A 20125-nucleotide genomic window follows, 5' to 3' on the forward strand; every position below is an offset into this window, starting at 1 on the left:
TTTTTTTTTTTTTTTTTTTTTTTTTTTTTTTTTTTTTTTTTTTTTTTATCTGGGAAACTCTTTATCTCTCCTTGTGTTCTGAATGGTAGCCTTGATGGATAGAATATTCTTTGTTGCAGATTTTTCCCATTCAGCATTTTAAATGTATCATGCCACTCCTTTCTGGCCTGCCAAGTTTCTTTTGAGAAATCTGCAGCTAGATTTATGGTTCCTTCTTTGTAAGTGAAGGACTTATTTTGTCTTCATGCTTTTAGGATTTTGTCTTTATCACTATGTTTTTCAAATTTAATTACAGTATGTCTTGGTGTTGGCCTGCTTTTGTTGATTTTGATGGGAATTCTCTGTGCCTCATGGATCTGGATGTCTGTTTCTTTCCCCAGATTAGGGAAGTTTTCAGCTGTTTTTGGGTTCACAGCAAAATTGAGAGGAAAGTACAGAAATTTACGATGTATCTCCTGCCCCCACATGCATACCCTATTATCAGTAGCCACTGCCAGAGTGAATATTTACTACAATTGATTAACCTACATTGACACATCATTATCATCCAAAATCCATACTTTTCATTGTGGTTCACTCTTGGTGTTGTACTTTCTATGGGTTTGCACAAATGTATAATGGCATATATCCATCATTATAGTATCATACAGAGTATTTTCACTACCTTTAAAGTCCTTTGTGTTCCACCTATCCATCTCTCCTCCCAACTCTTGGCAATCACCAATCTTTTTAGTGTCTCCATAGTTTTGCCTTTTCCAAGTGTCATATAGCTGGAATTTTACAGTATGTAGCCTTTTCTCATTGGCTTCTTTTACTTAGTAATATGCATTTAATGTTCCTCTATATCTTTCCATGGCTTGAGAGCTCATTTACTTTTAGCTCTTAATAATATTCCATTATCTGTATGTGCCATATATTATTTATACATTCACCTACTAAAGGATATCTTGGTTACTTCCAAGTTTTGGCAATTATGAACAAAACTTCTATAAACATCTGTGTGCAGGGTTTTATGAAGACATAATTTTTCCCTCCTTTGGGTAGTTATCGAAGAATATAAATGCTAGATCATATAAGGGTATGTTTAGTTTTGTAAGAAACTTCCAAACTATCTTCTAAGTTGCTGTGCCATTTTGCATTCCTACCAGCAATGAATGAGAGTTCCTGTTACTCCACATCCTTACTAGCATTTGGTGTTGTTAGTGTTCTGGATTTTGGCCATTCTAATAGGTATGCAGTTGTAGCGCAGGTTTGTTTTCATTTGCATTTCCCTGGTGACATATGATATACATATTTTCAAATGTTTATTTGCCATCTGTATATTTTATCTCTTTGATGAGGTTTCTGTTAAGGTCTTTGGCCCATTTTTTTTTTTTGTTATTGTGGAGTTTTAAGAATTATTTGTATACTTTGGATAGCAGTCCTTTATTAGATGTGTCTTCTGCTAATGTTTTCTCTCAGTCTGTGGCTTGTTTTCTAATTCTCTTAACATTGTCATTTGTAGAGCTGAAGTTTTTTAATTTTATTAGCAGTCAGTTATTTGTCACAGATCATGTCCTTGATCTTGTAATTAAAAAATCATTGCCATATCCAAGGTCATCTAGATTTCCCTATGTTGTTTTCTAGAAATTTTACAGTTTTGCATTTTACATTTAAGTCTGTGATCCATTTTGAATTCGTTTTCATGGTGGGTGTAAAGATCTGAGTCTAGATTCATTTTTTTATATGCATGCAGATGTCTAGTTGTTCTAGTACCATTTGTTGAAAAGACATTTTTTGCTCTATTGTGTTGCATTTTCTTCTTTGTCAAAGATCAGTTGACTATATTTATATGCATCTATTTCCAGGCTCGATATTCTATTCCACTGAGCTGTTTGTCCGTTCTGTCTTAATTACTGTAGCTTTAGAGTAGGTCTTAAAGTCAGATAGTATCAGTCCTCCAATTTTGGTCTTCTCAGTTTTGTAGTTATCCTCATGTAGATCTTGTACATATTTTGTTAGATACATACCTAAGTATCTCATTTTGGGGGTTTCTAATGTAAGTGATATCATGTTTTTAATTTCAAATTAATAACTTTTTCATTGCTTGCATATGTGAAAGCAATTGACTTTTGTGTATTAACCTTATATCCTGGAGCCTTGCTAGTTACTAGTTACTTGCTTACTAATTTCAGGTGTTTTGTCAACTCTTTCAGATTTTTTGCATGGGTCATCTATATGTATAGATCAACCATACATCTATGAACAAAGATGATTTTATTTCTTCCTTTTGAATCAATCAGATATTTCCTTTTTTTATCTATTGCATTAGCTGAGACTTTCAGTATGATGTTGAATAGGAATGGTGAGAGGGGACAGTCTTGCCTTATTCCTAATTTTAATGGGAAACTTGTAGTTTATCATGAAATATAATGTTAGCTATAGTTTTTTTCATAGATATTCTTTACTGAGTTGAGGAATTTTCCCTCTAGTCCTAGTTTGTTGAGAGTTTTTTTTTGTTTACTTTTTATTTTTTAATTTTTTTTTATCATGAATGGACGTTGGATTTTGTTAACTGCTTTTCCTGCATCTACTGATATGGTCATGTAATTTTTCTTCTTTAGCCTGTTAATGTGATGAACTACATTAATTGATTTTTGATTTTTTTATGTTTATTTCTTATTTTGAGAGAGAGAGAGGGAGTGAGAGAGAGAGTGTGTGCAAGCAGGTGAGGGGCAGAGAGAAGTGAAGAGAAGAATCCCAAGCAGGGTCCATGCTGTCAGTGCAGAAACCAATGAGGTGTTTGATATCACAAACCATGAAATCATGACCTGAGCCTAAATCAAGAGTCTGATGATTAAACAACTGAGCCACCCAAGTGCCCCTGATTTTTGAATATTTGAACCAACTTTCCATATCTGGGATAAATCCTACTTGGTTGTGGGGTACGATTATCTTTTTTAGTATTTTACTATAATTTATTTTATTTATTTAATTTTTTTTTGATGTTTATTTCTGAGACAGAGAGAGAACATGAGCGGGAGAGGGGCAGAGAGAGAGAGAGAGAGAGAGAGAAAGAGAATCCGAAGCAGGCTCCAGGCTCTGAGCTGTCAGCACAGAGCCTGACCTGGGGCTCGAACTCACAGACCGTGAGGTCAAAACCTGAGCCGAAGTCAGGCACTCAACCGACTGAGCCACCTAGGCACCCCTATTTTTTTTTATTTTAGAGATAGAGTGTGCACACTTGTGGAGTAGAGGGGCCATGGGGGAGAGAGAATCTTAAGCTGGCTCCATGCAGAGCCTGACATACTGCTCGATCCCACAACCATGTGATCATGACCTGAGCCAAAATCAAGAGTTGGATGCTCAACTGACTGAGCTGCCCAGGTGTCCCTGGGATATAGTTATTTTTATACATTATTGGGTTTGATTTCTTAATATTCTGTTGAGGATTGTGCATTTATGCTCATGAAAGATATCAGTCTGTAGTTTTCTTGTAATGTCTTTGGTGTTGGTATTAGACTAATGCTGGCTTCATAGAATCAGTTAGGAAGTATTCCATCTGCTTCTATCTTCTGAAAGAGATTGTAGAGAATTTGGTATAATTTCATCCTAAGTATTTGGTAGAATTTGCCAGTGAATCCATCTGGACTTGGTGTTTTATTTTTTGGAATGTTATTAATTATTGATTCAATTTCTTTAATAGCTGTAGGCCTATTCACATTTCTGTAGGTCTGTTTCTTCTTGTGTGAGTTTTGGCAGATTGTGCCTTTCAAGAAATTGATCCATTTCATCTAGGCTATCATATTTGTGGGCATAGAGTTGTTTGTAGTATTCCTTTATTATTCTTTAAATATCTATAAGAACTGTAGTGATATCCTGTCTTTCCGTTCTGATATTAGTAATTTCTGTCCTCTGTTTTTCCCTTCTTGTTCTTTTAAAGCATTAACATTGCGTGCTTGCAGTTATATGTGCTTATTTTTGTACTTATCTGAAGGTCTTTCCGACAAGGTCAAAGATATTTTTCATAAAATTTTCTACTTTTGTAATAATTTTCAAGGAATGTAAGTCATCAAAGGGCCTAAGATTTTATTTGTTTATTAATTTACTTCATTTCCCTGAATTTGATAGTAATATCAGTTCATAGTTCTTATGTTTCTAGTGGGACAATATCATCTAAGGGTGGTAGATTGATGAAATGATAGTTTTGTGTAGCAGTCAATTAACATTTCAAAAATTTCAGAAAACAAAGTTTTAGTTTACTGGTCATTAGATGGTTCTGGAATTTGCAAAGAAAGTAACTTGAAAGGAGGATAAAACAATTGAGGGGACCATTTAGAAAAGTTTCAAGTATATCCTGAGGTATTTTGTCTGGGCTTCTGCTTTTAGACATGAAAAAATTCCCTAATGTATTTAGTTTTTTTTAATAGGTTAGCTCTAGTGATATAAAAAGTTTACATAAACTCAAATTCAGAAATAAAACTTAAGATTTTATAATATAAGCATATTATATAAATGGGAGTTAGAAAGAGGCATCTGGGTTTTTTATGTATGATCTTACTATTCCTGTCAGGGAACCCAAGATTGATCAACATTTGCCCTTAGAAATACTTCTGGGGAAAAAAAGTATAAGTTATGACCTATATAGTAGCTAATATTAAATCTTTGGAATGGGAAGTGGGGTTTCTTCATCAATTTACAAATTCTGTACTGTGCATATTGACATTATTCTTTAAATGTTACCTTTACACATTTACATTTCTTTCTATGAGCTCCCCCAAATTTGTGTGGGTAACCACAAGTTAGTTTGGCTGTTAACCCATATTAGCATCAAGTTAGCCAGGGGCTAACAGTCAAAACCTGGGTTCTAATCCACTAACCATCTATATGGGCTTAACTGAATTATTTGTCTTCTCTGTGTCTACATTTTAGTCCTCTAAAAAGTGTAGATGATACCTACCCTGAACATTTTCCTGTATTATTGGCAGAATTAAGTAAGATAAGAGATGAAGAAGCACTTGAATGTTTAGAAATGCATGCAATTGTAAGGCCCTTCTGTAATATCACAGCAAAGCCACTTCTCTCATATTGATCCTGAATGTTCTCCTTATCCTCAGGATGTGAAGGGAGGTCAGAAAAAAAGTACAGTCTCTATTGTTGCACACTCGTCAGTCTGCCTCCTCAAACTTGCACAGCTCTAATTGTACCTAATGAAAGAAAAGTAACATTTTTAGGTCTCAGTTGCAGGAAATATTTTAAATAGAACTTGCCTGGGGCATCTTTCTAAATAAAATCTAAATAATGCAAGATTATTAGTGGGAACTGTGCCAGAGCTAGATTACACAACCAAAATCAACCTGAGTCTCAGTCTGTCAGACAGCCTTGATCATACTGACCCCAGGTCATTAATGGAGACAGTAGGACTCCCACCTGGCCTTGTCTTCGAGTTCCAGAGACCTTGGTCATCGCTAAGGACTTTATACTAGGGCTTGTTTGTGGGTTAACAAGCAATTTTCCAGCAGCCTTCCACATGCTAGAGACCAGAACAAGCATGAATTCATGCAGAACCCAGGCCTCAGGTCGTTTGTGGGTTAGAGTTAGAGAAAATGGAAACATTTTCTCCTTCAACCATCAGCAATCCCCAGTTTGTGTTCCCTGCCCTCATCCCTATCCCAAGTTAATGAAGGTGCTTTTAGCTTGACCTACATAATTTATAATTTGGAGGGATTGGGGAGGAAACACTTAAGAATATCTCTTGTCTTTTGTCCCTAGAAAACTTACCTAGAGGTCTAGGCTTTGTTATACAAGGCATTTGTCTAAGAAACTCTTAGAAGGCTTAGTGAAACTATTGCTAACAATATGACCTCCAAGGTTCTAGCCTTTGCCAAATGGCTACTGCCCATATTAACTGAAAGTTTCTCCCTGCCTTAGCTGTTTTCTTTTGATTCACTTCTTTTTGTGTCTAGGTCAGTGTGTCTTTTTGATCCTTTCAGAACTTCATGACTCTCTGGTACTAGGCCTATTGCCCAACTGACCTCTTTTAGACATTTTCCTATCAGGTAGCACCCCTAACCCAGTGGCATACCTTAATCCATTGCTGCCAGTGTACTGTTTTTATTATATTGGTGATTGATCATAATTACTATCACACATAAATTATAATTATTATTTATTAACAATATATAACAACTAATCCTATCAGTAATGACAATTCTAACTATAATGTATAGAATATCTACTATGTGCCAGATACTCTATTATGTGTTTTATATGCATTATTTTATTTAACACTTAGACTGGAGAGGCCAGGTGTTGTAATCATTCCAATTGAAAATGGTAACATATTTTTGCTCATGGTGTTATAATGAGAGGAACTCCTTTCTCCAAACTCCAATGGAATCACCATAAAGGACTTCTTATCCTCATTTTTCAGCTGATGAAAGTGAGTCTGAGAGATGTTACATTACTTGCCCAAGGGCACAGAGCTAGTTGAACACAGTGGATCTTAGCTCAAAGCTGGTGCTTTGTTAAGAAACCACTCTGTCGGTCTCTTACTCAGACTACTCTGTTTTTCCCCAGGGCTAAATAAATTTGAGATAGTAAGCTTCTTTCATGGGACTGGACGTTCTATTTGCTTTTATTTTTGAGACTGCTGGTCAACAGCCCTCTTTCCCTGAGGTACAGCATAATAGTGGGAGGATATTTAACAAGTAATTCTCTTTCACCTGTAGGGATGAACACCATGGAGCAGAGATGATCAAAGTCTGTAACATTAAGAACTGTTCAGAATTCTTTGTAAACCTAGAAGAGGTGATTCTTCTGTGTTCGATACTTTTACTTATTTATTTCTTTTTAATATAATTTAATGTCAAATTGGCTTCCATACAACTCCCAGTGCTCATCCCAACAAGTGCCCTCCTCAGTGCTCATCACCAACCCACCCCTCCCTCCCACCCCCATCAGCCCTCAGTTCATTCTCTGTATTTAAGAGTCTCATCGTTTGCCTCCTTCCCTCTCTGTTTGTAACTTTTCTTTTCCCCTTCCATTCCCCCGTGGTCTTGGGTTATTACTTGATTGATACTTAAAAAAAAACTGTGAACATTTATCTTTCCTCCATTTCCCATACCTGCCCTAGTCCTCCTTGTCTCCCAGGTGTAACTAGTATATTCCTTTCTTTGCTAATATGGTGATACACAAGACTTGGCTAAACCTTACCCTTGTGGTACAAGAATACCTGCAAATTTATGCCAAATCATATTTAAACAAGGAATGTGACATTTGATCAGCCATATACCTGAATCTGAATGAGGAAGAGAGGTTAGTACCATATGGGGTTGATGGAGAAATAGAGCAGAGAGGACATGTCTCTTGAATCAACATACCTTTTGGTGCTATGTCTTCTAACCAACTAACATTCACTGAACATTATTAATTTAGATCTCAGGGATAGAGTGATGAACAAAAGCAACTAATTTCTTGCTTACATTTAACAAATAAACAGATGATAGAAGATCAGAGAGGAGAACAAGTATAAAAGTCCATGGCTCAAATAGGCTTAGTATATTTAAGGAACAGAGGAAATGCCATTGTGACTGCACCCTAAAGTAAAGAACAGTGTTGGGGTGCCTGGGTGGCTCAGTTGGTTAAGCATCTGACTCTTGATTTTGGCTCAGGTTTGAGGATGAGTCCTGCATTGACTCTGGACTGACAGTGTGGAGCCTGCTTGGGATTCCCTCTCTCCCTCTCTCTTTGCCCCTTCCCTGCTTTCTCTCAGAAGAAAGAAAGAAAGAAAGAAAGAAAGAAAGAAAGAAAGAAGAAAGAAAGAAAGAAAGAAAGAAAGATTTAAATAAAAAAAAATTAAAGGAAAGTGTTATGACAGGCCAGATCATGTAGGGCCTTAAAGGAAGCATAGAGACATGGAAATGCTTAGCATCAAAATACTGAAGGTGGAGTCAAGAAGAGCCAAATTGCACCAACCTTACCTTCTTGCCTAAGACTGTTTTTGTGTTTTGTTTTATTTTTGTTTTATTCTGGTGGTTTTAGGTTCATGGCTTGTAAAGAGTCTGTGAAACATCTAACAAGAGAATTAAATGGTCACCTTTGATCCCTAGTGGGCATATCTTTGGGTTCTAGGAATCTGTACTAAGGGAGAAAAGCAATACCTCACAATCTACATTGTGTAATGGGGTTGCATCTGAACATTAGAATGGGATTGCTTTGAAAGTATCCTACTCAGATGACACAGGCATGGACATAGTCAGAAGTACTTGCCAGTAATTAACTTCACTAGAAATTCAAGTAGCAGTCATTTTGATTAACTCACTTTGTAAACCCAATGGGCAGCAACCATCTGCACTCCTGTGTTTTATATAATATCTGGCACATTGTGAAATTTCAATGAGTAAGTAATATGGATATTAATAATTATTTTAGGCCAACTTAAATTATTGGCTGGCATGCTTATCCCATTTGTCAGGATTATTGTCACTTGGTTGTAAAACCAGTTTTGAGGTGCCCTTGGCACTTGGTATTTTTAACAGCTGGTATCCCTTGATGTTTAGAATAGACACAATCCTGGTATTTCCTACCAAGAGATTTCCAGTTGACCTTCTTCTAAGTCTTACCAGGTGTCTCTGATCTCTTTCTCATACTTTCCAGTTTTCTTTTATCTACTGCATCCCAGATACAGCAGAGTAAGGAAAAGTCAAGGGGCATACATCGAGAAATGAAGGCAGAATTGAATTCCATAAATACTTTTATATAATGAGTTAGCCAATTAATGCCCAATTTCTAAAGTGGCCTTATGGTAAAATTTACTGTTGAAATTCCTTTATAATATTAATGTTGGTGGATAAAATTAATTCAGATGAACCACATTCTACTAGGATTTGTTCTCTGTTGGAACCAAGAATTTGACCCCTGACATATCTCAGTAAACAATTTAAAAAGATATATAAGTTAACAGGTATCTTCTGTATGTTGATCTGCTTTTGGGTATGTACCTTGCAAAATCAGATGTTGGCTTTGAAACCAATGACAAAATGAAACAACCCTTGAAATACCCGTGAAGGGACTGATCATAGGGGCAGGGCAGAAATTACTATAGCTCTAGTTACAGACTTTCTCATATTTTTTCACTATCAGATTTTCAATGTAGCAATATTTACCACTGGAAAAGAATCCTGTGCTGTCTTATAGTTTAGAAAATGGGTACAGCTATTCTATGTAGTTATGTAGCTACCTCATGGTCAGAGATGTCCTCATTAACATTTTGCTTTATAGCTTCTTGTCAGTTGAACTAGAAAACTGTTTTGTGTTGTTTTGATGTTGTTTCTGATTTCTAGGCAAGGTCCCATACATAAAAGTAAATATTCTTTTAATATGTAGAGTACAAACACGGTTTTAAACACCCAGTAAAGCCATTCTGCTATTTCTGTTCCTACAGAAACTCGACATATTGCATGAAGGTGTCAATGTCCTTGACTGTTGCAGAGAATGAATCAGGCCTGTGCTACAATAGCAGGATACGGTATTTAGAGAAATCTGAAGTCACTAAAAGAAAAGAGATCTCCTGCCCAGACATGGATGACTTTAAAAAGTCTGATCAAGAGCCTGATGTTGTGTGGTACAAGGTAACTCACCATGGTGTCAATTATTTTTTTTAACTTAGCTTGAGGATAGAAAAATGGAGAGATTTTATTTCTAGTTTTTGGTATTAGATATTTCATTGAGAAAAATGAACAGATCCACAGATAAATAATTCAGAGGTATGACTTCTATATAGTCCTGGTTTTAATACATTTCCATCAGCAGGTGTTATAAACAGTCCCATCTTCTCCAACTGCTAAAAATAAGCAAAATCTCTCTCCACCCAAACTCATGAGAGCAAATGGGGAGAAGAGTAAAGATTTAAGTAACACATGAAAGAAAGTATTTGAGGAACATAGAAATATTATTTACTGTTAGGAGTAAAGGCCCATTATTACAAGTACTAGACTTAGAAAGAATAACAACTGTTACTATGATCTACATTGTGAGAGCCACTACTGTCAATGCAGAGGAGAGAAATGGGCCTAGTGCAGGATGTGTGAACACTGGATATAATGTTTATCTGGAAATAAGCCACACTCAAAGGGTGCACAGAAATAAGTTGAGTGAAGGAACTGTTTACAGAGGTGAGGTTGGGTTAAGGCAACCAACAAAAGGGAGGAAGCTGTAAATTGCCACTGGAACCTGGAATGAGTAGAGTGGTCCTGACAAAAGCTGTGGCCTTAAAAGAACATATGAACTGTGGCAAATAAAGAGGGATTAGGCAGGATAAGTACCCTAACCCCTTGTAACTCCTGTCTTCCGGTTTCCTCCTAGAACCCATGGAAACTTAAACAGAAGTCAGAGTGCAAAACTAGGAGATAGAATCAATAGTCTTAAGATTCCCTAGGCATAGAGTAGGTCACACAAGGTCAGAGACAGGATCTAGGGGAGGAAGCAGAGAAATAACCACATAACCTTCTAGCTATGACATTCTGGCTGCTCCCTGAGACCCTGTGGTCCTATAAGAGAACTGTGTATCCTCGGCCAACTCTGAGTCATGATAGTTGATACATGGTACAGTTTTATATGTTATGGCCAGAGGTGACCAAGGGGGTTTTCTGCACAGGTGTTGTGTACATTGTGGGAATTAAACACATAAAAGTTGGAACAGGTTGTGTCTATAGAATATGACAGACTCTTAGTTTCCAGGGGAGCCTAAACCCTAACTCCTACAGCTGTCATGTGTTTTTACATTTGGAAGTCTCTCCATCTTCACCCCTGTACAGACTCACCAGTAGACACCAAAAGCATGTCCTGAACTGGGACCCCAAGTCTCTATGTGAATTGTCCTTCCTTTTTTTCCTAATGAAGATAATATTCTGACAGATAAAAAGGAACCTGATGATAATTATGCATAAATATAAATTATCCATAATTTATTGGGACCCTCCATGCCAGTATTAGCCTTCTTAGCATTTATTAAGTACTTACTATATGCCATTCACTATGCTAAGCTTGGTCTCTGTATTATCTCAATTTGAGTCTCAATGCAACTCTGTGTGGGAGTTCTATTATCTTTGTTTAACTGAAAAAAACTGAGTCTCAAAGGCATGTAGAAACTTGTCCAAAGTTACTCAACTAACAAAGCCTTGTTCTGTATTTAAGGCAGTGTTATTCCAGAGTCCATTTTCTTAATCACTACCCTTTCGTGCAGTTATCCTGGAGCTAAACCCAGCCCTGATCACAGGTATTTCTCTAAGATGTAACACTGATGCAGAGAAGCCTGTGAAAAGATAGAGTAAGAAAGATTTATTTTAATTTTATAATTGAAAAAAGAAAATTGACCAGCTCCAGAGTTAGCAGCTAGGAGTAAAATCCAGGTTGTCAGCCTGAAATATTTATTCTACTATCTCTTCTTATTATTTTTCCAGTAAATTCTTTCTTCTTTCTTTTCATTTCTAGACATCACTATCATCATCATATACCAAAGCAATTTATTCCTTGGGAAGTGCTAAGTATCATTTTTTTTTCTTACAAATGGACCAACAATGGTGAAGCAAATGACATTTCTAGCTCTGCTTGGATAATAATGTTTAGGATTTCTATAACATTTTAAAATTGATGAATAATAGTCATAATGATAAATAACATTTATTGAGTACTCACCATATGCCAGACTCTGTTTTAAGTGCTTTAGATAGATTAAGTCAATCTCTAGAATTACTGTATTATGTAGGTATTATTATCATCCCCATTTTCCAGAAGAAGTGACTAGAGAGTCAGATAAGTGACTTAACAAAAGTCACACAGCAGTTTATGACTTGCATTTTGGCTACTAGGCCCATTCTCTTAGCCACTATACTATACTATTGGATCAGAATAAAAAACTAAACCCCAAAGTTAAAGACTCCCTGAAGCTCTACAACGTGTTGTTAACTCCATTTCTCACAGTTTCAAATATATCCTTGAAAAAGGTGTATTGATTTATAGGGAAAATGTTTCCTTCTTCAGTCATTAGTTTAATAATCTTCCTTGATTGTTTACAGTCTCTCTATGCCCTACGAGGCTGAGCATTAAGTTATTTTTCTCTGACTACAGCAATGTAAAGACACTTGTCCAGAGTTCATTCTGGTGCACGTCCAAATTTAGAAATGTATAGTGTAATAGGGTGCCTGGGTGGCTTACTCGGTTAAGTGTTCGACTTCAGCTCAGGTAATCTCATAGCTTGTGATTTTGAGCCCCACATTGGGCTCTGTGCTGACAGCTCAGAGCCTGGAACCTGCTTCAGATTCTGTGTCTTCCTCTCTCTCTGCCCCTCCCCTGCTTGTGCTCTGTCTCTCTTTGTTTCTCAGAAAAAAAATAAAAATAAAAACATTAAAAATTAAAAAAAAGAAATGTACAGTATATTATCTCTAGTTTTTTTTTCATTTTGTAAGATTTTTAAAAATAAAGTTTATTTATTTTGAGAGAGACAGAGAGCATGAGTTGGGGAGGGTCAAAAAGAGACGGAGAGTGGGAGAATCCCAAGCAGGTTCTACACTGCCAGTGCAGAGCCCAATGCAGGGCTCAAACCCACAAAACCTTGAGATCACGAACTGAGCCAAAACCAAGAGTTGGACACGTAATGGACCGAGCCATCCAGGTGCTCCTATCTCTAGTATTTTAACAGTAAAAAGTATGTGTGTTGCATGATAAGTTTCCACATCATCTTTTTAGATATATATATAATCTTTAAATCTGTTTCTTTTTTTCCCATTTCTGCTTTTTTCTTGCTCTCTACTTTGTATCACTTTCACATACTGTTATGCTTTTTCTAGACTGTCTGAAAAATGCTATCAAAGTCCTTTGAAGACTGTCCTTCTGTACCTGTATGTAATCACAGCTGGATAGGAAGGTAAAGGTGGATTAGGTGGTACTGGGGCATGTTCATAAAGATGACTTAGTAAGCCTATCCTAGTTGTCCTTGGAATGTTAACAGATATGTGTAAGGGGGCTATCTCTCGCTATCTGAACTCTATCAGTTAGCAAAGGGAAGTTAAGAGAGGGTCTATACTTTAAGCACTTCATCCTAATGCTATCTGAGTGGGGCTTAGAGAGTAAACAGAATGTACAATAATGTTAGTATTTTTAGAAACATTTTTGAAAAGAGAAAGAAAGATTCTTTTCATTATTAAACTAAGAAGAACAACACTAGAACAATCTCAGTATTCACTGAGAACACTATTGTCATAAGAGTGTAGACTCCCTTTACCTATTTCATTTTTTAATATGAAATTTATTGTCAAATTGGTTTCCATAAAACACCCAGTGCTCATTCCAACAGGTGCCCTCCTCAATGCCCATCACCAACTTTCCCCTCCCTCCCACCCCCATCAACCCTCAGTTTATTCTCAGTTTTTGAGGGTCTCTTATGGTTTGCCTCCTTCCCTCTCTGTAACTATTTTTCCCCTTCCCCTCCCCCATGGTCTTCTGTTAATTTTCTCAGGATCCACATAAGAGTGAAAACATATGGTATCTGTCTTTCTCTGTATGACTTATTTCACTTAGCGTAACACTCTCCAGTACCATCCACATTTCTACAAAAGGCCATATTTCATTCTTTCTCATTGCCAAGTACTATTCCATTGTGTATATAAACCACAATTTCTTTCTCCATTCATCAGTTGATGGACATTTAGGCTCTTTCCATAATTTGGCTATTGTTGAAAGTGCTTCTATAAACATTGGGGTACAAGTGCCCCTATGCATCAGCACTCCTGTATCCCTCGGGTAAATTCTTAGCAGTGCTATTGCTGGATCATAGGGTAGATCTATTTTTAATTTTTTGAGGAACCTCCCCACTGTTTTCCAGAGTGGCTGTACCTGTTTGCATTCCCACCAACAGTGCAAGAGGGTTCCCATTTCTCCACGTCCTCTCCAGCATCTATAGGCTCCTGATTTGTTCACTTTAGCCACTCTGACTGGTGTCAGGTGATATCTCAGTGTGGTTTTGATTTGTATTTCCCTGATGAGTAGGGACGTTGAGCATCTTTTCATGTGCCTGTTGGCCATCTGGATGTCTTCTTTAGTGAAGTGTCTATTCATGTCTTCTGCACATTTCTTCACTGGATTATTTGTTTCTTGGGTGTGGAGTTTGGTGAGTTCTTTATAGATTTTGGATACTAGCCCTTTGTCCAATAAGTCATTTGCAAATATCTTTTCCCATTCCATTGGTTGCCTTTTAATTTTGTTGATTGTTTCCTTTGCTGTGCAGGAGCTTTTTATCTTCATGAGGTCCCAATACTTCATTTTTGCTTTTAATTCCCTTGCCTTAGGAGATGTGTCAAGTAAGAAATTGCCACAGCTAAGGTCAGAGAGGCTTTTTCCTGTTTTCTCCTCTAAGGTTTTGATGGTTTCCTGTCTCACATTCAGGTCCTTTAACCATTTTGAGTTTATTTTTGTGAATGGTGTAAGAAAGTGGTCTAGTTTCATTCTTCTGCATGTTGCTGTCCAATTCTCCCAGCACCATTTGTTAAGGAGACACTCTTTTTTCCATTGGATATTCTTTCCTGCTTTGTCAAAGATTAGCTGGCCATACTTTTGTGGGTCTAATTCTGGGTTCTCTATTCTATTCCATTGGTCTACATGTCTGTTTTTGGTCTACACCATGCTGTCTTGATGATCAGCTTTGTAGTAGATGCTAAAGTCTGGGATAGTGATGCCTCCCACTTTGGTCTTCTTCAAAATTACTTTGGCCATTCAGGGTCTTTTGTGGTTCCATACAAATTTTAGGATTGCTTGTTCTAGCTTCGAGAAGAATGCTGATACAATTTTGATTGGGATTGCATTGAATGTGTAGATTGCTTTGGGAAGTATTGACATTTTAACAATATTTATTCTTCCAATCCATGAGCACGGAATGTTTTTCCATTTCTTTGTATCTTCTTCAATTTCCTTCATAAACTTTCTATAGTTTTCAGCATAGAGATCTTTTACATCTTTGGTTAGGTTTATTCCGAGGTATTTTATGCTTCTTGGTGCAATTGTGAATGGGATCAGTTTCGTTATTTGTCTTTCTGTTGCTTCATTGCCAGTGCATAAGAATGCAACTGATTTCTGTACATTGGTTTTGTATCCTGCAACTTTGCTAAATTCATGTATCAGTTCTAGCAGACTTCTGGTGTAGTCTATCGGATTTTCCATGTATAGTATCATGTCATCTGCAAAAAGTGAAAGCTTAACTTCATCTTTGCCAATCTTGATGCCTTTGATTTCCTTTTGTTGTCTGATTGCTGATTGCTGATGCTAGGACTTCCAACACTATGTTAAACAACAGCAGTGAGAGTGGACATCCCTGTCGTGTTCCTGATCTCAGGGAGAAAGCTCTCAGTTTTTCCCCATTGAGGGTGATATTAGCTGTGGGCTTTTCATAAATGACTTCTATGATGTTTAACTATGTTCCTTCTATCCTGACCTTCTCGAGGGTTTTTATTAAGAAAGGATGCTGAATTTTGTCAAATGCTTTTTCTGCATCGATTGACAGGATCATATGGTTCTTTTCTTTTCTTTTATTAATGTGATGTATCACATTGATTGATTTGCAAATATTGAACCAGCCCTGCAGCCCAGGAATGAATCTGACTTGATCATTGTGGATAATTCTTTTTATATGCTGTTGAATTCATTTTGCTAGTATCTTACTGAAATTTTTGCATCCATATTCATCAGGGATATTTGCCTGTAGTTCTATTTTTTGGCTGGGTCTCTGTCTGGTTTGGGAATCAAAGGAATGCTGGCTTCATAGAATGGATCTGGAATTTTTCCTTCCCTTTCTATTTTTTGGAACAGCTTGATAAGGATAGATATTATCTCTGCTTTAAATGTCTGGTAGAACTCCCCTGGGAAGCCATCTGGTCCTCGACTCTTATTTGTTGGGAGATTTTTGATAACTGATTCAATTTTTTGCTGGTTATGTGTCTGTTCAAATTTTCTATTTCTTCGTGCTTGAGTTTTGCAAGTATGTGGGTGCTTAGGAATTTGTCCATTTCTTCCAGGTTGTCCAATTTGTTGGCATATAATTTTTCATAGTATTCCCTGATAATTGTTTGTATCTCTGAGGGATTGGTTGTAATCATTCCATTTTCATTCATGATTTTATCTATTTGGGTCCTCTCCCTTTTCTTTTTGAGAAGCCTGACTAGAGGTGTATCATTTTGTTTATTTTTCAAAAAACTAATTCTTGGTTTCATTGATCTGCTCTACAGTTTTTTAGATTCTATATTGTTTATTTCTGCTCTGATCTTTATTATTTCTCTTCTTCTGCTAGGTGTGGGATGTCTTTGCTGTTCTGCTTCTATTTCCTTTAGGTGTGCTGTTCGATTTTGTATTTGGGATTTTTCTTGTTTCTTGAGATAGGCCTGGATTGCAATTCATTTTCCTCTCAGGACTGCCTTGGCTGCATCCCAAAGCATTTGTATTGTTGTATTTTCATTTCCATTTATTTCCATATATTTTTAAATTTCTTCTCTAATTGCCTGGTTGACCCATTCATTCTTTAGTAGGGTGTTTAGTAGAGAGTATGGCCGCCTCCATTTTATTTTGCACGTCATTTATAGCATTTTTTAGTTCCTCATGACTATTTCTTAGTCCCTTGATCTCTGTAGCAATAGATTCTCTGCTATCCTCTATGCTTTTTTCAAACTCAGTGATTAATTTTATGATTACTATTCTAAATTCTTGTTCCATTATATTGCTTAAATCGTTTTTGATCAATTCGTTAGCTGTTGCTACTTCCTGGAGTTTCTTTTGAGGAGAATTCTTCCATTTAGTCATTTTGGCTAGTCCTTGTGGTAGCTCCAAACTGCAGGGCACTTCCCCTGTGCTGTCAGGAGAAACTTGTGTTGGTGGGTGGGGCAGCAGTCACACCTGATGTCTGCCCCCAGCCCACTGCTGGAGACACAGTCAGACTGGCATGTACATTATCTTCCCCTCTCCCAAGAGCAGGACTCACTGTGGAGTGGTGTGGCCTCTGTCTGGGCTACTTGCATACTGCCAGGCTTGTGGTGCTGCTTTGATGGGAACTGGCCAAGGGTGTATCAGATGGGGTGGATCTGCAAGGTGCACAGAGGTGGGAGGGGCAGGCTTAGCTAGCTTTGCCCTTGGTGGTCCCTTGCGGGAGGGGCCCTCCACACCGGGAGGGAGACACGCCCGTTGGAGGGATGGATCCACAGAAGCACAGTGTTGGGCGTTTGCCTGATGCAAGCAAGTTTGGCGATGGGAACTGGTTCCCTTTGGAATTTCGGCTGGGGGATGGGAGAGGCAAATGGCACTTGCCAGCACCTTTGTTCCCCCACCGAGCTGAGCTCTGTCTTCTGGGGCTCAGCAACCCTCCCTCCCAGCATCCTCTTGCCTTCCCTGCTCTCCAAGAGCAGAGCAGTTGACCTTTAACATTCCAGATATTAAGTCCCACTCGCTGTCAGAACTCACAGAGTCTGGCCACTCCGCTTTTGCAAGCCATACTTCAGGGGCTCTCCCTTGCCCGGTGGGCTGCCCCTCCACTGCCTGGCTCCCTCCTGCCAGTCCATGTAGCACACACCGCCTCTCTGCCCTTCCTAGCCTCTTCCGTGGGCCTCTTGTCTACGCTTGGCTATGGAGAGTCTGTTCTGCTTTTCTTCTGGTGGTTTTCTGGGTTATTTAGGCCAATGTGGTTAGAATCTAAATGATCAGCAGGACAAGGTGAGCCCAGCATTCTCCTATACCGCCATCTTCCAATACACTAATACTCAGATATTCTTTTTTTTTTTTTTTTAATTCTTCTTTCGTTTTGCTCATCAGTTTGGGAAGTTATTATTGACATACCTTCAAACTCACTGATTTTTTTTTCCTTTCACCATGCCCAGTTTATTAAAATGCCTACCAAATGCATTCTTTATGTCTGTTATAGTGTTTTTATCTCTAGTAGACACTTTTCCAAAGAAGACATCCAGATGGCCAACAGACATGACAAGATGCTCAATATCACTCATCAGCAGGGAAATATAAATGAAAACCACACTGAGATACCACCTCATACCAGAGTAGCTAAAATTAACAACTCAGGAGACAATAGATGCTGGCAAGGATATGAAGAAATGGGAACCCTCTTGCAATGTTGGTGGGAATGCAAACTGGTGCAGCTGCTTTGGAAAACAGTGTGGAGTTTCCTGAAAAAAAAAAAAAACTAAAAACTAAAAATAGTACTTTCCTATGACCCAGAAATAGCAATACTAGGAATTTATCCAAAGGATACAGCAGTGCTGATTCATAGCGGCACATGTACCCCAATATTTATAGCAGCGATTTCAACAATAGTCAAATTATGGAAAGAGCCTAAACATCCATCAAGTGATGAATGGATAAAGAAGATGTGGTTTGTATACACAGTAGAACACTACTTCGCAATGAGAAAAAAATGAAATCCTGTCATTTGTAGCAACTTGGATGGAACTGAAGGGTATTTTGTTAAGTGAAATAATTCAGTCAGAGAAAGACAGATATAATATGTTTTCACTCATATCTGGATCTTGAAAAACTTAATAGAATATGGGGTAAGGGAAGGGGAAAAGACATAGTTACAATCAGAGAGGGAGGGAGGCAAACCATATGAGACTCTTAAGTACAGAGAACAAACTTAGGGTTGATGGGGAGGGAGGGGGGAAATGGGTGATGGGCATTGAGGAGGGCACTTGTTGGGATGAGAACTGGGTGCTGTATGTAAGTGATGAACCATGAGAATCTACCCCTAAAACCAAGAGCACACCATATACACTGTATGTTACCCAACTTGACAATAAATTATAGTAAAAAAACACTATAAAAAAGCCTATCAAAGGCATTCTTTATGTCTGTTATAGTGTTTTTGTTTCTAGTATTTCTCTTTTTATTATTTTTAAAGAGTTTACATCTCTCTTCTGTTCTTACATGTTGTCCACTATTACCATTAGGACCATTAACATATTAATCATACTTATTTTAAATTCTCAGACAGGTAATTCCAAATTTTCTGCTATACCTCAGTCTGGTTCTTTTTTTTTTTTTAATGTTTATTTATTTTTGACAGAGACAGAATGCGAGTGGGTTAGGGGCAGAGAGAGAGGGAGACACAGAATCTGAAACAGGCTCCAGGCTCTGAGCTGTCAGCACAGAGCCCGACGCGGGGCTTGAACTCACGAGCTGTGAGATCATGACCTGAGCCGAAGTCGGACACTACCTCAGTCTGGTTCTAATGCTTGTTCTTTCTTTTCAAATCGTGCCATTTTTGTTGTCATTGTCGTTGTTGTTGCTGTTTTTGTCTTTTAGTACACCATGTAAATTTCTGTTGAAAGCCAAGCATTATGTACTTGGTAAAAGGAACTGAATTAACAGGCCTTTAATATGAGGTTTTTACATTTATCTAGCTAAGAGTTAGGCTGTATTGACTCCTTGCTCTAGTTGTAGGTACTAGAGGCTAAAATTCCCTCTGGTGTCCTTGTTTTTCATTCCCCTATTATCTTTGGGTTTTCCTAGAGACTTCATCTTAAGTAAGGACTGAATTGTGCAGTTATTTTAGCTGTAATATCCTTAATGTTATACAGGAACCCTGTTGATATGATAGTAAGGTGTAGGGTAAGGGAAAACATTCTGTAATCTTATGGTTAGATTTCCATGTTTTAGTGAACTCTCGCCCTGGGCTGTGGCCATCACAAGTGCTTCTCAGCTTCTCTCCATTAGATGAGACAGGAATGATAGAGGGAGCTGGAGCTAGCTATTTTCCTTCAAAAGCTAAAGGGGGCTGACACTGGGTATTTCCCTTTTCCCATATTCTTTGAGGGCAGGCCAGGGTCAAGGAGAACAGAGCTCTTTGGGTATATTTCAAAATGGTTACCTTTTCCTTCCTATATCAAAAGCATAAGGGGATTTTTTTCTCTGGTTTCCATGCTAATAACCTGGTGGGGTTCCTGGAGGCAAACCTTTTAAAAGTGGCCCACAAGACTGGGCCACCAAGGGTTTTTTTTTGTATCAAGCCAGTTCACAGTCTTCAGAAACTAGTCAATTACCCTTTAACTGTTCCTACTAGTTTCTGGCTCCTGTGTCTGCTTCAGTTCCCAGTAAGCTGTGA

The 20125-nt window shown here is 37.8% G+C and overlaps 1 protein-coding gene across 1 annotated transcript in view; it reads left to right on the top strand.

The window, feature by feature from the left end:
• The window catches only part of IL1RAPL2 (interleukin 1 receptor accessory protein like 2), a 551542-nt gene that overhangs the window by 30228 nt on the left and 501189 nt on the right, over nucleotides 1-20125 (top strand). Inside the window, exon 2 of the mRNA XM_049644145.1 lies at nucleotides 9425-9611. Coding sequence (XP_049500102.1) covers nucleotides 9425-9611 — 187 coding nt within the window. The remainder of the gene's footprint in view (nucleotides 1-9424; nucleotides 9612-20125) is intronic.

Source organism: Panthera uncia, chromosome X (genome assembly GCF_023721935.1).
Source record: "Panthera uncia isolate 11264 chromosome X, Puncia_PCG_1.0, whole genome shotgun sequence".
Taxonomy (NCBI): domain Eukaryota; kingdom Metazoa; phylum Chordata; class Mammalia; order Carnivora; family Felidae; genus Panthera; species Panthera uncia.